This window comes from Pyrus communis, chromosome 2, assembly GCF_041283825.1.
Source record: "Pyrus communis isolate YQ-2024b chromosome 2, ASM4128382v1, whole genome shotgun sequence".
Lineage (NCBI taxonomy): Eukaryota > Viridiplantae > Streptophyta > Magnoliopsida > Rosales > Rosaceae > Pyrus > Pyrus communis.
Window position 1 is genome coordinate 22,624,105 of NC_142566.1, and position 19,092 is coordinate 22,643,196.

The 19,092-nt window shown below is 36.0% G+C and overlaps 3 protein-coding genes and 1 long non-coding RNA gene across 6 annotated transcripts; 3 read left to right on the top strand and 1 right to left on the bottom strand.

The window, feature by feature from the left end:
• Positions 1-651: 651 nt before the first annotated feature.
• On the bottom strand, positions 652-2,034 carry LOC148698744 (uncharacterized). Its single transcript, XM_088687306.1, has one exon. It carries the CDS (start codon positions 1,814-1,816, stop codon positions 860-862), a length of 957 nt encoding a protein of 318 aa, XP_088543432.1. The 5' UTR covers positions 1,817-2,034; the 3' UTR covers positions 652-859.
• Positions 2,035-6,187: 4,153 nt separating this feature from the next.
• On the top strand, positions 6,188-7,194 carry LOC137747767 (uncharacterized). The gene has a single exon (XM_068487916.2). The coding sequence runs from the start codon at positions 6,188-6,190 to the stop codon at positions 7,061-7,063; it is 876 nt and encodes a 291-aa protein (XP_068344017.2). The 3' UTR covers positions 7,064-7,194.
• A 3,521-nt stretch (positions 7,195-10,715) lies between these two features.
• On the top strand, positions 10,716-12,801 carry LOC137738770 (uncharacterized). Its single transcript, XM_088687308.1, has 4 exons — positions 10,716-11,071; positions 11,967-12,055; positions 12,285-12,325; positions 12,446-12,801. Exons 1-4 carry the CDS (start codon positions 10,893-10,895, stop codon positions 12,578-12,580), a joined length of 444 nt encoding a protein of 147 aa, XP_088543434.1. The 5' UTR covers positions 10,716-10,892; the 3' UTR covers positions 12,581-12,801.
• Positions 12,802-13,164: 363 nt separating this feature from the next.
• Positions 13,165-16,846, top strand: LOC148698745 (uncharacterized). Of its 3 annotated transcripts, none has more exons than XR_015957571.1 (5): positions 13,165-14,096; positions 14,668-14,755; positions 14,849-15,441; positions 15,733-15,797; positions 16,484-16,846. It is a non-coding gene; the product is annotated as an uncharacterized LOC148698745 (long non-coding RNA). The 3 variants fall into 3 exon arrangements; XR_015957570.1 differs by having other exon boundaries at positions 14,894-15,441; XR_015957568.1 differs by having other exon boundaries at positions 14,668-15,441.
• Positions 16,847-19,092: the final 2,246 nt, after the last annotated feature.

Below are 19,092 nucleotides of genomic sequence, written 5' to 3' on the forward strand. Positions count from 1 at the left end.
CTCGAAGCTAGTGAGCTCCCAAAAGACCTCGTGCTAGGTAGAGATAAGAATATACATATGATGCTTACAGAATCCACTCCCTTGGACGATGTGGGATGTTACACTAAATGTAGATTAACGTGTTTATTTTTTTATTAACGACATGTTATTTAATTTACAAATATAGTTTATAAATTTAATCTTTCAAACATTAGTTGTATATATTATATCATGCATGGTGCATCTATACTTGAAAACGTGAACAACTGCTGCAGGCTCTCCATCAGCCCATTACGAATAATACCGCACACCATTTATTTGCATGCCGTGCTGTTGTTGCCTCCCCAACATCATAGATTCATACATGATATGCCTCTCAAATTCTCACCGATAACCTTAATTCATCAGTATTTAACATTTTTGTTTCTTACAATTACTGTGTTGTACAATATCTAATTTTCTAATGGTTATGTTTCAGTTCTGACATAGTTTTTTTTTTTTTGTTTGGGTAAGAACAAGTTTAGAGAGACGGGAGACTACTCTATTCTACCTCTGCCCGTTGTCTGTCGGACTGTAGATAGTATCTATTTTGGATCGAAGACAATTTCATGTACAATTCATATTTTTGCTTTGCATTTTTTCAGTTTGCGTTTCTTTTAATGGACAACAAGGTATGAATCATGTGTATATAAATAGTATTGTTTATCATATATATACTTAGAATTTTTGACATGTTTAACATATGTTTAATCCTCACAACATCGCGCGGGCACTAATAGCTAGTTTAGACAAAAATATGAAAAAGAATATACGTTGATCCTTTAAATTCTGCCGCTAAGGAGATTATATGGTGCAAATGGAAACCAACCGACGGATGATCTTAACAAGAAAGTATGTTTAGGAGAGAAACTCTGATGTGGATCAAGACCTTAAACAATCCCTCCAAACCATTTTCAATGCCTTCAATGCTTGAAGCCAGGACCTCCAACTTTCGTTGTACAAATTGAACCTTCTGAGCATCCACAAAATCTTCACCTGAATTATGCACAACAATGTTGCTAACTGAAATATCTACCTTTTCCAGCTCGTTCATGCTTTTGCGTTGGTTGTTGTCACAAACCAACACCCCTTTGCGCAACAAAATCGAAACCAACGACCATCTGCTAGGCCTTGGCTTCAAAATTGGAGTGGACAGAAATGAAGAAAGTGACTGAAAAATGGAGCTGGTGATCAAACTTGCCTCTCTGAACACCCGCACCATCGGGGCCAGATGGTTGTCGAGATCCAAAGGAAATGCTTCGTACTTTTGATCCATTTGCTTCAATGATGCCACAAACTGCACAATTTCCTCGTTCATTTTTTTTCTTATGCAAACATATGAACTTACAATGTCTTCGAAGCTCGAATCTCCCACCTTTCTTCTCCGAAGCGCAGATTGAAGACCTCTCAAGCTTTCCTTCATGGTCCCAATGGAATCCTTTGTGTTTCCACATACATCCAAATACTTGACAGAACTATCCAACAGCTCTTCAACCCATTTCTCGTTTTGGTGAAGGGCTAGAGCTTGTTGCGCCAATGACAGGTGAAGAAGCTCCTCAATACAAACGTACAACTCTTTGAGACCACCTAGCCCCTTGCATATTGAATCCGCTTCTGATGACACAGGCGACGACGACGACGAAGAGGTCAACTGTGCCTCCCAGACCTTGAGCTTGTTCAGCTTTTCCTCAGTTTTGGATGTGCTTGGATGTGACCTAACCGGCATACTAATTGATCCAACATTGTAAAGCTTTGAGGGTTTTGGAGAGAACGAAGCCATTGTTGCTCTTTTCATCATAGAAAGGTTGAAATTTTGTGAAAGTTATAAGAACTTATAGAAACTTATAGGAATTGGATTGAAGAAGTTGTGTTGTATGGTTCAGATTTCGAAGTCGCATATATATACCGAGGTACAAATTTGAAAGAAGATGGGAGGGGAGGCCAGATTCGCTAGAAGCATCTTTTGGGTCCTTAGGTCAATGCGATCAACATGTGGAGGCCGATGGGCTATTATTTCATGGCGTGAGTTATGTTGTCACGTTTCTTGCATTAAATATGAACTAAATATTTGTCTAATTTTAAAATCAGCTTAGTATTTTTTGGGTACGGTATCATTTAAAAATTGATTTTTTTTGTTTGCGGTCTAAAAAATCAGTTCAATCGTGGATAATATATTATTACTGGACTGTATTATGAATACTTTTAAAAATTAATTGGCCAGCGTTGTTAAATTTTGGTTTCTTATGTGGTCAAATAACCCAAATTCGTAGAAAGTTGGTAGCAAAAATTTAAAGAGGTTGAGCATTTCAAAGTTCTTTCGCTGAGAAAGCCTTAGAATGTTGAATATCGAGAAATCCATACATCCAACAAGATCATGAAACCATTTTTTTTAATTAGTTTTGGAATTTGGTTGGAAATGTGGGGTGTTAAACAAAATTGAAAGCAAAATTATATTCATAATATATATGTATGTGGGTTGCACGAGTGTCACGTCTTTCGATGTTCCCTTGAAGGCTTGCACCCTTCCAAATGTAATTAAACCCACATCAGTTTATAGTACTTGATTATGTAGAATTTGATGCGTGTAACTACTAGGTTTCATACTTGGTCTTGGAATCTGATTGTGGTCCTTTTAATTTTAGGAAGTTTTAACAAAATACTCACGGTACTATTTATTTTAAAGAAAAATCACATTTTTATACTAAAAAGTCAAACTTAGTACTATTCATTTTACTCTTTATTTTGTCATTATCATTAAAACTCAAAGTTTTCAAGTCATTTTCATTAGTTTTCCTTTAATTTTATGAGTAGTGAGATTGATGTTTTCTTTGATCTTTCCTCCTTTTTCTTCTTGCTTTGGCCTTAAAAGAAGGAAACGATGATTTCTTGGTAACTTTTTGACGGATCTTTGACTATTTAGCCAAATTTTTCTTCATGTTTGCTGACAGGTTTGAATAAGAAGTTTTCAAGGTACTTCTTAATCAGTGGTTTGAAGTAGAAGTATTTTTGACCACTTATTTGAAAGTTTCATAAGTTTTGGGACGGACTCAATGGAAAGGGGTGAAAAGTCAAGAAAGAAAACTCCATATGAAGCACATGCATTCGACAATTTGATTCAATATTTTTTATATATGGGACAGGTGAATTTGCTTCAATTTTTAAGATAAGTTATGATATTCATTAAGAAATGAAGAGAACATGAAAAAGAGATTAAGAAAACGTGAAAGTGGCCCTCGTTAAAAATCCTTGCTATAACTCTTATTTTGATTCAAGGAAAAAGCGTGATGTACAATAAAAAAACTAGTTATAAGAATTGTCATATAATAACAACTTATCATTGAGTGTTCTCTATATATGAAAGCGTGAAACATGTCTTCTTAGCTTAGAAAGATAGCATATCATATAATCAAAGTTATCACAGCTCGATTCATATATAGAGAATAAAATATGACATAAGGTGGTTCATATCAAACTATAACACCTCTTGCAAGTGAAACTAGCTTCTTTAGTTGATCAGATCGCTTAGTATGAACAAACTCCGAAGGGGTTAAGATTAGTGTTGCTTCCAAATATATCAATTTATTTGATTTCGTGACTTTGGCTTGGGAAAGAGACAAGGTGAGAAGATTTTAAGGTATATTACTATATTATTTCACATTTAACAGAAAGCCACATGTTAGAAAATACTTGAGCTTCCTTGCCAAGTGTCCTTAAGCAAGCTGCGCGAGGACAGCTAAAGCATATTCAATAATTAGTTTGCACATCATATTATTGCAAAAGGAAATGACTCCACCATATATAGTGGGAAATGGAGACTTTAAAATGAAATATGTCACATTCACATTCTTAAAAATCTTGAATAATTTGTTGGGAAGGACCAGTCACTTCATAAATTGTTTACAATGGTACGACGTCTTACTTCTTATATTATTACTCTAATACATTTGGTTAGTAAAAACAACAAAAGAAAAGTACAGATAAATGTCGAAAGAGATGGCTAGCTGACTTTGTGTGAAGTTGATAAATTAATTAACAATAAGCATGGTTAAGATATAGGGTAGAGAAAAACTAGCATGTCATTGCCAAGTAAACTAGAAAGCAACCTTTTTCTTTTTTAATTTTTGATGAGCAAAAAGAAAATAAAATCAGTGTAACTGTAATCTCGAACTTTAACCATTAAGTTCACGTTTATAAATTCACATGACGTTATAATCACACTGAAATTTTACGTTATTCTATTGTGAAAACTAAAATGTTATTCTCCAATGAAGACTAAGGGAGGACAAGGAGAGTGCTGTTGGAGCTAAGCCCAAAAATCCAAGTCTCGATGAAACCAATAAAGAGATTTAGTAGTGGAGGGAACTCAAAACTTATTTGGGCTTGAGCATACGTTATGTTTACAACTTTACACACACGAATATGAATAAGCACAGGGATCTCTTATGAAGTGAATAATGTCTGGCATAATTTGAATTGTAAATTAATGGTGCGCCAAAACTAACCAAGATCAAAAGGATTTTTCCTAGCACTAAGGAACCCAACAGAGAGATGTATAGAAGCATCGATATTTTTTTTTTGGAGAATTTGAAATGTTGTAGATGTTGATCAAATGCTGTTTTAACTATGGAAATTCTTCACAAGTTCCTTTAGACTTGATGTGCTAGTTGGTTAGAGTTTGATAGGAATCAGAGATGCAAGAAACAAAAAGGAAATTTCAACAATAAATCTACTTCAATGATTTGGTGATGAGAGACTCAAATGAGAGAACCAAGTAGAGAATAAAATCTAAGACCTCTCACTTACAAATGAAGAGAAATAATACTAGTCTATAGTACTAAGTGACAAATTTTATCAACTCTTTACTTCTATACTATCGAAGGAGTAGCAACACGTGTCTACATAAGCAGCAACGTACGTTTCACACCTCCTATACACAAATGAAACAGTTTGGGAACCTTTTGTCCTGAATTAACCAATTTTAATATGCATTTACCATAATTTTAATGGAGACATGAATAGTACAAACCATTCGGGCACATAATATAAAACTGATTAATTCCAATAATGATGATGTTAATCTTGGCTTACTAACTACCATCATATATATATATATGTAACACGTTACGTTTTTGTGTAATGCAATCTTGTCTTGGTGTTGAAGTTTCTCCAAAATTAAGACAAGACACATTAATAAATACAAATTGAAGGGTAATGTGGCACTAGCGGAGCAATGTTTGTGATGACTCGTGATGCTTTTGCCCTAACCAATGCACCAATGACAAGATCCTCATGCTAATTGCCATACCTAAAGAAATTGCAAATTATTGAGGCAATGTTACCCAAATACGTGACAAGGTAACCAAAATCAAGGAAAGCCCACTCTGGCTCCACCTGCTCCACATTGACTTGAACAGTCCTGGTCCCCCCTCCCCCTACCCCCTCTCCCCTCTCTCCTCTCTCCTCTCTGTATTAGTATATAATATAGTGTTGCAATGTCTCATATCGACCGTATTATGAAAAAAGAAGAGTATAAATATGCTAATCACACTCTCACTAAAACCGAGGTTGTTTGTTATAAAAATCTCACACCTGACGGATTGGGCATGTGGTAATTACCAAGTTGGGGACAATATCGGTATTGTTGAAATTGGGCATTTGGCTCGTCTGTTTGATAATTCTACATGGTATTAGAGCCAGGGAACGGGCTTGTACTGTACTGCCACGTGATGGGTGGGTTCCCTTGGCCTAGCGCGATGATGGTGGGTCCCTTGGCCCCGCGTGTAGGGTGAGTCCCCTTGATTCCACGTGGTTGTCGATGTGTGGATCTCCCACTTGTGACCCACTAATTGGGTCTCACTTGAGGGGGTGTGTTGAAATATCTCACATCGACCATATCAATGAGAAAAGAAGAGTTTAAATATCCTAACCTAACTCCAACTAAAACCGAGGCATTTTGTAATAAAAACCTCACACTTGACAGATTGTGCAGATGGTAATTACCAAGTTGGAGACAGTATCGGTGTTATTGAAAGTGGGCCTTTGGCACCACTCTCTGATAATTCTACACATAGGCATTCCCAAAGATAGTAAGGATCAAACACCTCAAAATTGAGCTCTTTAAAAAACAAAGAACAATCTCAACTTTGAGCTTTTTGTCAAACCCTAAACGATGGCTGCCAAGCACCATGTTATTAGATCAATCAGCTTGCCCTCAAGGTCTCACCCTACTACTCTTGGGGTTGAAGAGGAGCTGAACAGGCTCCAAACATCGTCATCTTTTTATTCAACTTCAGACTCAATCTGCAAACCTCTATGTGGGCTAGACGAGTTGTATGAGTGTGTAGATGATATTTTACAGATGGCATCAACCCAACAGCTCCTTTCTCAACACCAACAAAAGAAGTTCATGGATGAGTTGTTGGATGGATCACTCATGAGGCTCTTGGACATATGTAGCATCACAAGAGATGCCATTTCAACAATCAAGGAACATGTTAGAGATCTTCAATCTACTCTTAGGAGGAGAAAGGGAGACTCAAGCCTTGAAAGCAGCATTTCCAAGTACACTTGCTTCAGAAAGAAGATGAACAAGGATGCCAAGAAATTGATCACATCTTTGAAACAAGTAGACAATAAAATTGCAACATCGCCACTTCTTGAGCAAGATCACCATCTCACTGCCGTGATTCGAGTTCTTAGAGAAGTTTGTGTGGAGAACATGTCTATCTTCCAATCCCTCTTGGTCTTTTTAGCAGTTCCAGTTTCAAAGCCAAAGTCAAACAAGTGGTCTTTGGTACCAAAGTTCATGCATAAAGGAGTGATAGCATGTGAAGATCAGAAGGAATACATTAATGGCCATGAGTTTGATGGTGTTGATGCTGCTCTATACAATCTATGCAAATCATCAACCGCTACATTTGAATGTTCAAATAAAAGATTGGAGGCTTTGGAAGTAACCATTGAAGGCCTTGAGAATGGTTTAGAGAGCGTTTTTAGGGGCATGATTAAAACAGGAGCTTTTCTTTTGAACATAATCTTACAATAATGTGCTCTCAAAGGCCATGTATATGTATCAAAAAATCCTCAAGCCATCCGCATTTTTTAGGATTCCTTTGGGATTATATTTTCTGCTATGCATTTGTAATGTATATATAGCCTTACAATCAAATACAACTGATACCCAAGTTCTTGAATCACATCATGATATTTCCTTGAAATTTTAAGTTGTAACGGATGGATTGGACTTGAGTACCAAATCATATATTGAATATTTATTATTTTACATTCTAGCTTTGTAAGATACAAGTGGTGATCTCTGCTTAATTATCTCTCTCTAGTCTTTGCACCAAAAATCATTGGAGAACGGAGAATTTTAGTTGTATTTTTTGTTGAAATTAATCTTGCAAAGCAGACAGGTGCTGTTTTTTTTTTCTTTGTTATCTCATTTTTGGATGGGTTTACCTAGAGTTAGCTGGCTTATGAAAGTGAAAATTCTAATATGATGGTAGATAGGTTTTCAGTAGTAGGGTTTGGGAGGAATTTCCAGTAAGAATAATGTTATTCATACCATATTTTTATACCACATTTCTATACCATTTTAGGTGGCATCTGATGTGGATAGCCACATCATTTGAAAAATTTACAAAACCCAAGGAAATGAAGGAGAAAGACTCCTCGTATACCACAATCATCATTTAATTAACTAGTTTTTCTTAATTATTAGTTTATTAAATAATGAACTAAAATTAAAAATCTGATTAATTCAGATGATGTGGCTGCCCACATCAAATACCTATTAAAATGGTATGAAAATATGGTACAAAAATATAGTATGAATAACATTACTCTTCCAGTAAAGTAAAGCTTTAGAAGGTGACCAATGACAATTACCTATATAGTGACTCCTTTTTATGAAGAGGAAATGTATTAGTTGGTTATTATTTTCTTTTCGAGGAAATATTAGTTGATTAGATATGAAGGAATCGAGCTCTTTCGTATAGGTCATCGATCCCAAAGCATGCAGATCCCATACGCATGCATGTGAGTCTGTGACGGCACGCAACGTGGGTCTACCCCTGTCTTCGCTCTCATCATCGCTCTAAAATATGGATTTGGATCCTCTTCGGATCCCTTCTTTGGGAATTCCAGGGATCAAGGCACAATGACCGTTCATCAAAGATTATGCGGCTATAATTAAATATTTTTTATATTTTTAGAAGTAAAACAATTTTGTTTTGCGTAAAAAACATTTAATTATGACCGCACGATCTTTGATGAACGGTCCTTATGTCATGATCCCCGGGATCCCCAGGAAGGGGATCCGGAGAGTATCCAAATCCCTAAAATATGACGTCCCCCCTGCAACTTTATTTGCCAACAATTTAGGACTGAGATTATCTCCTCTCCTCTTCTCATTCTTTTCCATCTTCTCCTTTAACATTCTCTTATTTTGTCTTTCTCTTACTATAAAAAATAAATATAAGATGTTAACGTGACTTAACCATGACTGTTCAAATAGAAGGAGAGGGAAGGAAAAGGAAAAAAAAGAAAGGAAAGAATCATACTCCAACAAATTAAGACAACATAAAACACTTTCTTTTAATCGCATTGGAGGCTGGAGCATGCGATGAGATGAGTGGCGCATATATTATGTAATATTAAAGATATTAAATTTTATGGATTAAATAATATCGAAGTTGATGATTCGATTATTACTTAAGTGTAGATTAACGTGCTTATTTTTTATTCGTAACACATTATTTAGTTTGCAAATATAGTCTACAAATTTGATCTCTCTAACATTAGTTGTATATATTATATCATGCATGATGCATCTGTATGTTCTTGAAAACGTGAAAAACTGCTGCAGGCTCTCCATCAGCCCATTACGAATAATACTGCACACCATTTATTTGCAGCCTTGCTGTTATTCCTCCCCAACATCATAGATTCATACATGATATGCCTCTCAAATTCTCACCCATAACCTTAATTCATCAGCATTTAACATTTTTGTTTCTTACAATTACTGTGTTGTACAATATCTAATTTTCTAATGGTTATGTTTCAGTTCTGACATAGTTTTTTTCCCTTTTTTTTTTTTTTTTTTTTTTTTTCCTTCTTTTTTTTGTGAGAACAAGTTTAGAGAGACGGGAGACTACTCTATTCTAGAGTTGTGACATATCATAATCCTCTTTAAGAACTTATAAAGAGGGAGAAAGAAAATAGTCTATGACTAAGATCTGTCTTTTTGATGCGGGAAAATGAGGCAAAGAAGTCAGTGCAGGCTTATAATTAGTAAGAAGAAGGTAAGTTTACACTCTTCGACCGGAAGCGAAAGATGACTTGACCTTTTCACTTTTACAGAGGAAGGAAAACGAAAGTTCCGAGGAAGACAGAGTAATTCGAACTTTTGGGAATGGGGGAGTGAATTCAGGTAAGAGTTATTTCGGCATAACTTGGCGCAAGGAATTTGCTCTCGTTCAAGCGATGTTCGACGTTAGTTGAAGTTGAGGGTCTTAGCCCTTTTTTGGTTTTTAGTTTTTCATGTTACAATTAATTTTGTCATGCTCTTGTCAGTGATTTGTCTACAATAATGTTCTCATGCTCCTGTCAGTGATTGGTCTTGTGTCCTGCTTCAAAGAACCACAGAGGCATGTGTATTGACTAATTTAAAATTTGTATTGGCAAGTTGGCAAGCTCACAAGCTCAAGTAATGAAGTAAATCAAACGATAACGTAAAACACATGAAATATGAAAGAAACTCAAAGTTTTTTATTGATAATATAGGATAACAATCTTTGGTCATCCCCAATAGTAGAGAGCTAAAGAGTGAGGAGAGCCACATTTTAAGCTGCAACTCACGAGGCACCGCCGCAGGCGCTAGCACCGGCTGAAGTTGCCCACCCCGCTCCCGATCAAAACGAGCATGCAGCACTTCCTCCAAATATTGTTCTTCTAACGTGTAGTCTCAACTATATTATTTCCATCTCCACTGCTGACTATTACATACATGGTTATATACTAATAATTCATAGTATTTAGAGAGAGGGAAAAATAAAAAATAAGGAGAAAGGAAGCCCACGTGAGCTCCCCAAAAAGCTTTGTAAGAGACCTAAATGTATCCCACAGGACTACAAATACCCATAAATTGTAAGAGACCTAAATGTATCCCACTTGAGGACTACAACAAATACCCATCCATTTATGCTGACAACCATATAGCCCGCTTATTGAAGACGAATTTTGCACATTTTCAAATTAAAAATGGCTTATACCCTTGACTTGAAATCATCTTAATACAAAAATACCCTTAATTACTCTATGGTCTGTTAACTAAAATCTCTTTTAAAATATAACTACCTCAAAACTGAAACCATAGTTTTTAAGGAAAACTAATAAAAAGGATTTAAAAACTTTGATTTTTAACAAAAATGACAAAATAAAAGGTAAAGTGAATAGTACCATGATTGACTTTTTAGTGTAAAAATGTGGTTTTTCGTTAAAGTGAACAGTACCAAAAGCTTTTCGTTAAAGTTTTCTAGTTTTTAACCTAGTATACAATATAGAATTTGACCCAAATCGAAACCCAGAGCTAAATATGCAAAAGTTTAGGTAATTTTACTGTTTTTGAACTTGTTTGTCAAGTTGCTCCTCAATCTTATTAGTCGTCAATTCAAACATCGCTCGACATTACTTTAGTCTAAAGAAGCTAGCAAAATTGCACTGTAGAAATGAACAGTGTTTTGCACCACATTTCAGTTTATTTACAAGATTGCCACCGCCTCTCCAGTTTCAGATTGAAAATTTCGATTTATTTACGAAATTGCCACCCTTCAGCGTGCACGTGTCGACCATCGTAGAAAGGGTGGGGGATGGAAGCAAACCCGATTTTGTTCCAGAGATCTCTTCGACGACAAGCCCATTTTGCTCCAGAGCTCTTCAACGACAAAGTCGATTCAGCGCCTCATCGTCGTACACCTCGCCTTCCCCTCGCCGTCGCACACCTCGCCTTACCTCGCCGCCGCACTCCTTACCAGAACTCGAATCAATGGTAACGTGCCAATTGTATATATTTTTCGTCGATTTTTATCATTATTCTGGAAATTAGGGTTTGATCTAAATTTGGTGTAGGAGGATTTGTGGACGGATTTCAGGGAGAGAGGCATGGGATGGCAGGGAGGGGAAGGGAGAGGAAGGAGTGAGGCTGCCAAAAAGGGGGTTAGGATTGATTTTTTATCCTAAAATCAATTGTTGTTGTCGGTGATTGAACGAGCATTGGTTAGAGTGGAACTTTCATTTCCTTTGTTTCTGAACCGGAATGGGGTCGATGGGACCATGCTCTGTTGCACGTTCAGATGAGTGATTTGAGGGATTTGGGGGTAGGGAGAGTGATTTCAGGGATTGGTAATCCCATCCCGTGTTTTCCCCTCATCTCTGTCACACTCAACCTCTCTCTAATCCTTTCTCTTTCTCTCTCTTTTAGACTCTTCCTTTCTCCCAACTGTCCATCTCTCTCAACTTTAGTGCTAAGCCTAATTTGTTCTTTCATTCCTCAATTTTCTCCATCCGAGCAATGAAAAATCGAATTGGGTTTTCAGATTATTGATGCTTCACGGACAGAGAATGGAGAGAGTTGATTGAGGGAGTTGGTGAGTATGGGCTTGCACAGAGGGAAGAACGCAAAAAACGAGAGAGAGAGAGAGGGGGAGAGGGTGGGAACGATTGCACAGAGACAAGGAGAGAGACAGAGAGAGATCGCAGAAAAAGGAGGATGACAAAAATTGAGGAGGAACTCATGTCTGCAGAGACTGAGTAAGTTCTGAACCAAAGCTTATTTTCTCTAATTTTTGGCTATGCGACAACAAATTTCTGAAGCAGAAGAATCAAGGAACTGCATTAGAATTTAATCCTAATTTTTTTCTCTTTGCAGGACCAAAAACTACCAGGGAAGGAGGAGACTGCCAGGAATGTAAAACCCAGACAGGAGAAGACAAGCAATGGCGGAGGAACCAAGGCTGTAGATCTTTGATAAAAGGTATAAATCCTTTTCGTTTCTGGTAGTTTACCGTCGCCTAAAAATCTGAAATTTAATATGGTGTTGATGAGAGTGTTTGAAGGCGGAAGAGCTGATCCTGTAATTTGATTGCTTTGTCACACTCGAAATCATTTATCAATTTTATTAAGTAATGTTTATATCTGCACCATCTTCTAACTTTTTTATAAATGTTTTAACCTTGATCTATTGTTTGATGATCGTTTTGTAGCACTGACAATATCATCGCTCTTTCCATTCCTTTATTTTTTGGTGAGTGCTCACTTATTAATATTGTTGTTGCTTTTAGTTTTTAAATTTTATGAAAAATGCAACCTTCAAACCCTGTTGAAGTTGATTTGGTATCTCAAGATTCCAAATTATTGTTTGCAGATTAGGGATTTGCATATTGCCAAAAGAGAGGAAGACATTGGCTATTGTGCTGGATATGTAGCTGAGTTGATGATTGTCGCTACTTACCTTTTGTATTCTTCACCGTTTTGTTCCTTAACAAGTGTCTTTCTTTGAAGGGGCTTCATAGATGCTTGGCAGAGTCTTGACATCAATTTTTTAGGGAATGATGGCTCATATTGACTCAGATGAAGCCCCTATTTATATATCCTGATCATTTTTATGTTCTATCTTTTCTGACTTGGATGATATTGATCAAATGAATGAGTTAGAAACTGAAAGTTACATTTGTTCCATCAATATGTTGATCAAATGGATGAGTTAGAAGCTGAAAATTACATTTGTTTCTTGCTACTTTTTATACTAAACAGATTTTGTGTATGTATAGTGCTTTATTTTCAAGGTTATTTCTCTCAACACCATGTGAATGTACAAATAGTTCTTTCCCAATTCAACCAATTTAAAAATTGGGATTTTAACTGATGTTCGTCCATGGTTCCTTACTTTCCAGATATTGAAACATGCATAAATTCACCTGGAAATTATTCATGTCAATGTCCCAAAGGATACAAACATGAAGGCATGGATGAAAAGAGTTGTATCAAAGACAACAAATGGTCAAAGGCCATTCTCCTCATTATTTCATTAGGGATGCATGTTTTTTTTTCTCATGTTAATATATTGCATATACAAGCCTAAATTTATTTTATTGGAGCCACTTTTGGATCCAAAATTCTCATAAAGTATGTCATTGATGAAAGTTATATTCTGGTGTCTTTTAGTGATCTTCATGTTTTTCGTACAAAATAAGATTGTTAGCTTCTATGGTAAGCAGTGTTAACGATCAGGGATTTGTTTTCATATTGCATGAAATTTCCACTTTTTTCATCTTTGAATAGTCTCAAGCACGGTAAATATAATAGCACTAGAAAGTGAGGAAATCCACTTTCTTTGGTCATTGGATTCTCTACTATGACTACCATTTTTATCTCTAAACAAATTTTTAATGGTATGTATGATATAAAAGGGTAGATTTAACTATTTTGGTTTCTTTGTTCTCACGCTTTAGTGCCTCGAGTTTTAATTTTTCATAGTTGTGTCTGAGTTGTTTTCCAGTTACAATTTGGGTGCCATTGGCAACTTCTAGGGGACCAAAATTGTTTTCAGGTCAAAATACAGGAACCAAACTAGACTAGGAGATTACATTACCAAAGTAGGAAAGTTTGGTCTTGATTCATAGTTTGGCAACATAAAATGTATGTAGGATGTTGTTTTGGAACCGCTTGGTAAGTGTTAAATACATCCTATAACATGACTGACTAACAAGCATGGTCGTTCAGATATACATGCAATTGAGATCACTGATTAAATCAGATTTCTTTTAAATGGAAGCAAATCTTGCCTATTAGGTGTTTGTGAAAATTCCCCAGAGAGTTAGAAACAAGGATATGATGCAAATCTGAATGTAGGCTGTTTTGGTATGTGTGTGTACGTATAGGGGTGTTATATTGATATGACATGCTGCCTAATTTATCTATTTCTCGACTTTTCGATTGTTCGATCAAAGAAGGAAGTTCAATTTATCAAGGATCAAGGTTTGGACTACTAGACAACACGCCGACTTCGGTTTGAGGTATGGAAGTCTCGAGCTTGCAATCTTAAATTTCTGGTTCCCGAATAAGAAATATGCTCTATTTGATCCCGAACAAGAAATGACATAGGTTTGTGGCTTCCATTGTTATTAAGTTGTATCCTTTTCTACTTGGGTTCCAAGAAACCATTATAATGAATTAATCAATTTTTTTATTCTAAGGAAGTATGTATTCATCATTGTTTTTTTTTTTTTTTGAACAATTTCAATTAATATAATTATGACCATTTGTCTACTATTTTATATCTTCTATTCTTTTTCCTTTTTGTAGACTCCCATTGCCATGTTGTTCTCTTGCTGCTAACTGATTTAGTTGGGGTATCTTAACAAGAGTGCTGTCTTTACGAAGTCTTTTTTGTTTTTTGTTTTTTTTTTTTGTGGTGTTACTTTTTACAGTGGGGATATTCGTTAATTTTTTTCTTTAAAGTGAGGAAGATTTAACAACGCGTTTTTTTGTTTGTTTTGGTGGTGTTACTTTATGAATTTTTAGTTAGGAAGATTTAACAATGCCTTTTTTTGTTTGCTTTACTTTGTTATGTCTTGATAAACGCAGGTTCAGCAACAGGTTGCTGAAATGATCACTTATATAGCCTCTACTGCAAAACAATTTCCTAAGAAATGCGTATTACTTTGTCTTCTGGGTGAGCGTTCTCTAATTTAGATTAGACATCGGGATTCGAAGCTTGGTTTGTTTTCTGTGTCTCCTTCACTGTATCTGTTATGTGGATGAACAGGTAGATGTCAACTCTAGCATTTAATGGTGTTGTGCACTTTGACAGGTATATGTGAATGGCTCACAGAGTTTTTCTGAATCTGTAGATCCAGTGGGCCCTCATGACACTGTTATATCCAAACCAAAGTTTGGCGAATTTGATATATGTTGGATACAATGGCAATCCTACTTCAGCTATCCATGTTACTAGAAGAAGATCAGTAGATCATAAAAGGCAAAAAACAGAAAGAAATGTTAGCTGCTTCGTTTTTTGTCCTAAAAATGCAGAAAAATCCCCTATTCTAAATTCATTCATAGGAAGATATGGCTTTCCCCCTTCACTATACTCAACATAGTTATTGCTCCTGAAACTACCCAATTTTCTTTTCTTTTTTCTTTTCAAACTGAGACAAAGCTCACCGTGTATGCTATCCCTTTCCTGTTTGACTCTGGTCTATCTTCTATTTTAGAAAATATTTGTGGTGACTATAGATTTAATCTTTCATTTTGCTTTGTTAATTTGTTGTTGCCAATTTTGACCTCAAGCCTTTCTCAAAGAGCGAGACTATACCTACTGGTGAGCGTTATGCAGTGAATGTCATTAACCAGATTGGGGTAAGTACTATCATATATAACACTTTTTGCTTTGAGAAAGGTAACGGGTAAGGGAGGTATGGGTATGGGTTTTTAGGGCCGGTTTCTAGGGAGGTGGTCTGGTGTCAGTGCCTTCATGGGATGGGGGTGTGTGATATGGGGGAGAGAGGAGAGGGTGTTGGTTCTGAAAAAACAAAGCGACATGTGGATTTCTGTCTTTCTATATCATGCTTATGTTGAAATGTTATACCTGCCAAAACCATTATGTTGAAATGTTGGATAGCTAAACGTTTTTTGTTGTTCTGTTTTTAGGACTTCATTAATCGTTTAGAAGCGCAGCCAATGATGTGAGAGCATAAGGGGAGCAAGCATGTGAGGTAATTTTTTGTGTTGAATTAAGTGGTTCTGAATTCAGTCGAACATTTGTGTGCAAGTTTGGTTTCTATATCTATCGCAATTCATGCTTGCAGTGATATTATTGTAACATCAAATCCTAAAATGTATTGTGTCAAGAACCAATAAAAGGAATGTAATGTGTAAGTGAGTTTGATTATTCAAATGCAAAATTTTTAATTTTTAGAATGAGAGTTGCAATTAAAATTAACGGAGTGCTGAGCAGAAGTTTAATTGATTCAGTTTTGATAAATGATTGAAGGTTGCTCTATGATTCTTTTGCTGTTTTGATAATTATAAGTTTAGATAACGAAAGGGATAGAATGAAAATGAAAGCGTAGAATCTGGTGAATAATATGTTGGCATGTGTGTGTGTTCTCTTTAGGAGGATCGGTTGATGTTTTTAATTGTATAATTTATTTTCATTGGTCTAAATGCACGTTCGATTGCTTGCCTTCCCATAGATGGGTTAAGATGGACATCCAGAAGAATTTGTTTGCATAGGAACTTTTTTTCTTCTTTTCGCTGTGATCTGTTTTGTTAAAGGCGATGATAAAGATTTATCAACATTGTTTGTTCGGAGTGGAAATTGGGAGGGAGTAAATTGTGATTCTAAACAGGACCATCGTGAGATATTCTTTTAAACTATGATTTATATTCTTTGCTATAGTGCGGAAGACTTAGCTGCTTGAACAAGAACGACTGCTGCAGGGCGTTCTACATGTTTTTGGCTTTCAACATTTTTGCTTCAAGACTTAGCTGCTTGAACAAGAACGAAACACCATCTTAACTGCAAGGCAAAATATGTGTGGACTGGATGTTACTTCTGTTTCTTACTGAAACAGGCGTCCTGCATGTTTTTAGCTTTGCACGTTTGTGCTTGAAAACTTTGATGCTAGAATAAGAACGAAACAGTTTTTATGTTGCCTAATCTATAGGGTATATATTTTGCCACATTGACTACAGGGGCAAGATTTGTGTGAACTGTATGTTACTTCTGTTTATTAGGGAACCAAAACGTTCAGTTTCGACCTGTTCATTGTGCAATGTCTTTTTATGTCAGCTCAGTTGAATGTATATTAAAACGAAGCTGCATATCGTACTGACCTCATTCACTCATCTATCCCTTTCTTCATTTATGATTCTGTTGAATTTATTCAGGTAAAATGTATCTTATTCATGTAGTTCAAGGTCATGCATTCAAGTCCCGCAGCAACGCACGGGCACATTTTCTAGTATGTTCTATTACAGGTAACCACAGGCCTGCAATAACTCATAATTTCATAACATTAAGATTTGATGTTTTACTGTGTGAAATATATATATGGATCGTGATGTATGTTGGTATCGTTTTGGAGACGGGAGGCACTAAGGCAGAAGATATTTCTCCTTTTCTCCTATTCTCCTATACACACAGAACCTATTCGTTCATTGTAAACTGACATTTCTGGCCGGCTACATCATGCAACGAATGTATACCAAAGATGCAAAATTTGATGGTGTGGGTGGCTTAATATTGCTGGAGAAAGTTGCAATATTTTCTATGTAATTCATCAGACCAATCCAACTGTATAAAACTAATCAGAACACACAATTAATGGCACATCGATTACATGCTCAACATATTGCATTCATATCCATGAAGGCCGCAAGAGATTTTTCTGCATAAATTAATTTAATTTGGTATTCACTTGGAATGTCACTAGGGCACATTACATTGTCTTTGCAGTGCACACACATTAGATATTGGGTATTATCTATAATATAAAGCATCGATCTTAGGGCTGGTTTGGTATTGCTGTGCTTTGAAAAAAAGCTGCTTCTGCTGTGCTGTGAGAATAAGCAGCTGTGAAATAAAGCAACAGAGTGTTTGGTAAACTTTTTTGTAAAAGTGCTTTTGAAAAAAAAAAAGCAGTATTAGAGTGTTTGGTAAACTTTTATGTAAAACAGATGTGAAAAAAAGCCGGTTTTTCAAAGCTGGGTTTTGCAGCTTCTTGTTTTTGGCTTTTTTTCACCCAAAACTGTGAAAAAAAGCTGAAGCTGAGTGTTTACCAAACACAAAAACAGCTCCCAGCTTGTTTTGACAGCAGCTTTTTTCAGAATCACCTCAGTACCAAACCAGGTATGGTTCATGGCCTGTGCATCTATAAAGCGCATGTTGATCTAGCTGGCTATCTAGCTTGCCAGGATAGTCCTTAACCAATATGTTATAGGAAAGCACTTGTTTCCCTCTTATGGGACCTTGCTTGTCTCCCATTCGAGATTAACGTATCTTTACTGTACAAATAATATAATTGAAACCGTTAATTTTTTTTTTTTTATTACTATCTAAAGATCTACAAAAAAATCATTCAATTTGAAAATCTTTTAACCATTCATATGTGTCAACCACGGTTATATATACTTACAAATCTGTGTAATTAGTGATGAAAATGATGAACTCATCAATCATCATGCATGAATCACAAGCCATACAAATTAAAGGACAACAGAACGAAGGCTCGGTTATAGGCTGTAATTTTCTAATATTTGTTCACGTTTTTATGCAGCAATGCATCATGCATGATGATAGCAAGTTTTTGTAATAAAAACCTTACAACTCCCAATGGGATTAAAGAGCGTAATTTGTCGTTTTTGTGGGCCAAGAAAGTTGCAGGGACATCGAGAGAGCCTTGGGATGAGTCATGCAATCACAGAGTCACATGCATACGTTCTATGGATGAACTGTATGAAAGAGCCAAGCTTTCCCCTCAATTTCTTTAGAAATTTTTCACATAAAAGAAACAGAGAATTTTTATACCCCCATGCACTTGGAGAAGCTAAATTGACTTCAAGTGTGGAGTTTTATTCTAAGAAGTCTGTGTTATTAGTAATGGAACAAAAGCTTTAAACATTATTGTTGTACTCCTTAGATCTGAAAACTTATACAAACTGCTCATTCGATAAGGGTCTGGCGCACCTTTTGCTTGTATAAGCCAAACCACACCAACAATATCTTCAATCCTCCTATACCTTAACCCCTGAAACTCTAGACTTACTCAAACCAATAGTTTATAGAATACACCTTAGATTTCATACTGAACCATACTCAGCACTCGTCAGTTTTCACCTATTTTAAATGCCGAGTAGTACCTGTCTATTTTAATGCAGTTATGCAAAGTTAGTTTCAATAGGAAATACTACTCTCGAATGATTTTACTGACCCAAGGAAAAGAAATCTCCGATGATTGGGTGATGTGACTCAACTGACAGAGTCAAGCAAAGATCTTCTCCTACCTA

Coding starts and splice junctions, on each gene's coding strand:
- LOC148698744 (XM_088687306.1), bottom strand. CDS start 1,816: ATGATGAAAAGAGCAACAATGGCTTCGTTCTCTCCAAAACCCTCAAAG.
- LOC137747767 (XM_068487916.2), top strand. CDS start 6,188: ATGGCTGCCAAGCACCATGTTATTAGATCAATCAGCTTGCCCTCAAGG.
- LOC137738770 (XM_088687308.1), top strand. CDS start 10,893: ATGGAAGCAAACCCGATTTTGTTCCAGAGATCTCTTCGACGACAAGCC. Junction 11,072..11,966: donor TACCAGAACTCGAATCAATG/GTAACGTGCCAA, acceptor AAAAACTACCAG/GGAAGGAGGAGACTGCCAGG. Junction 12,326..12,445: donor TTCCATTCCTTTATTTTTTG/GTGAGTGCTCAC, acceptor TATTGTTTGCAG/ATTAGGGATTTGCATATTGC.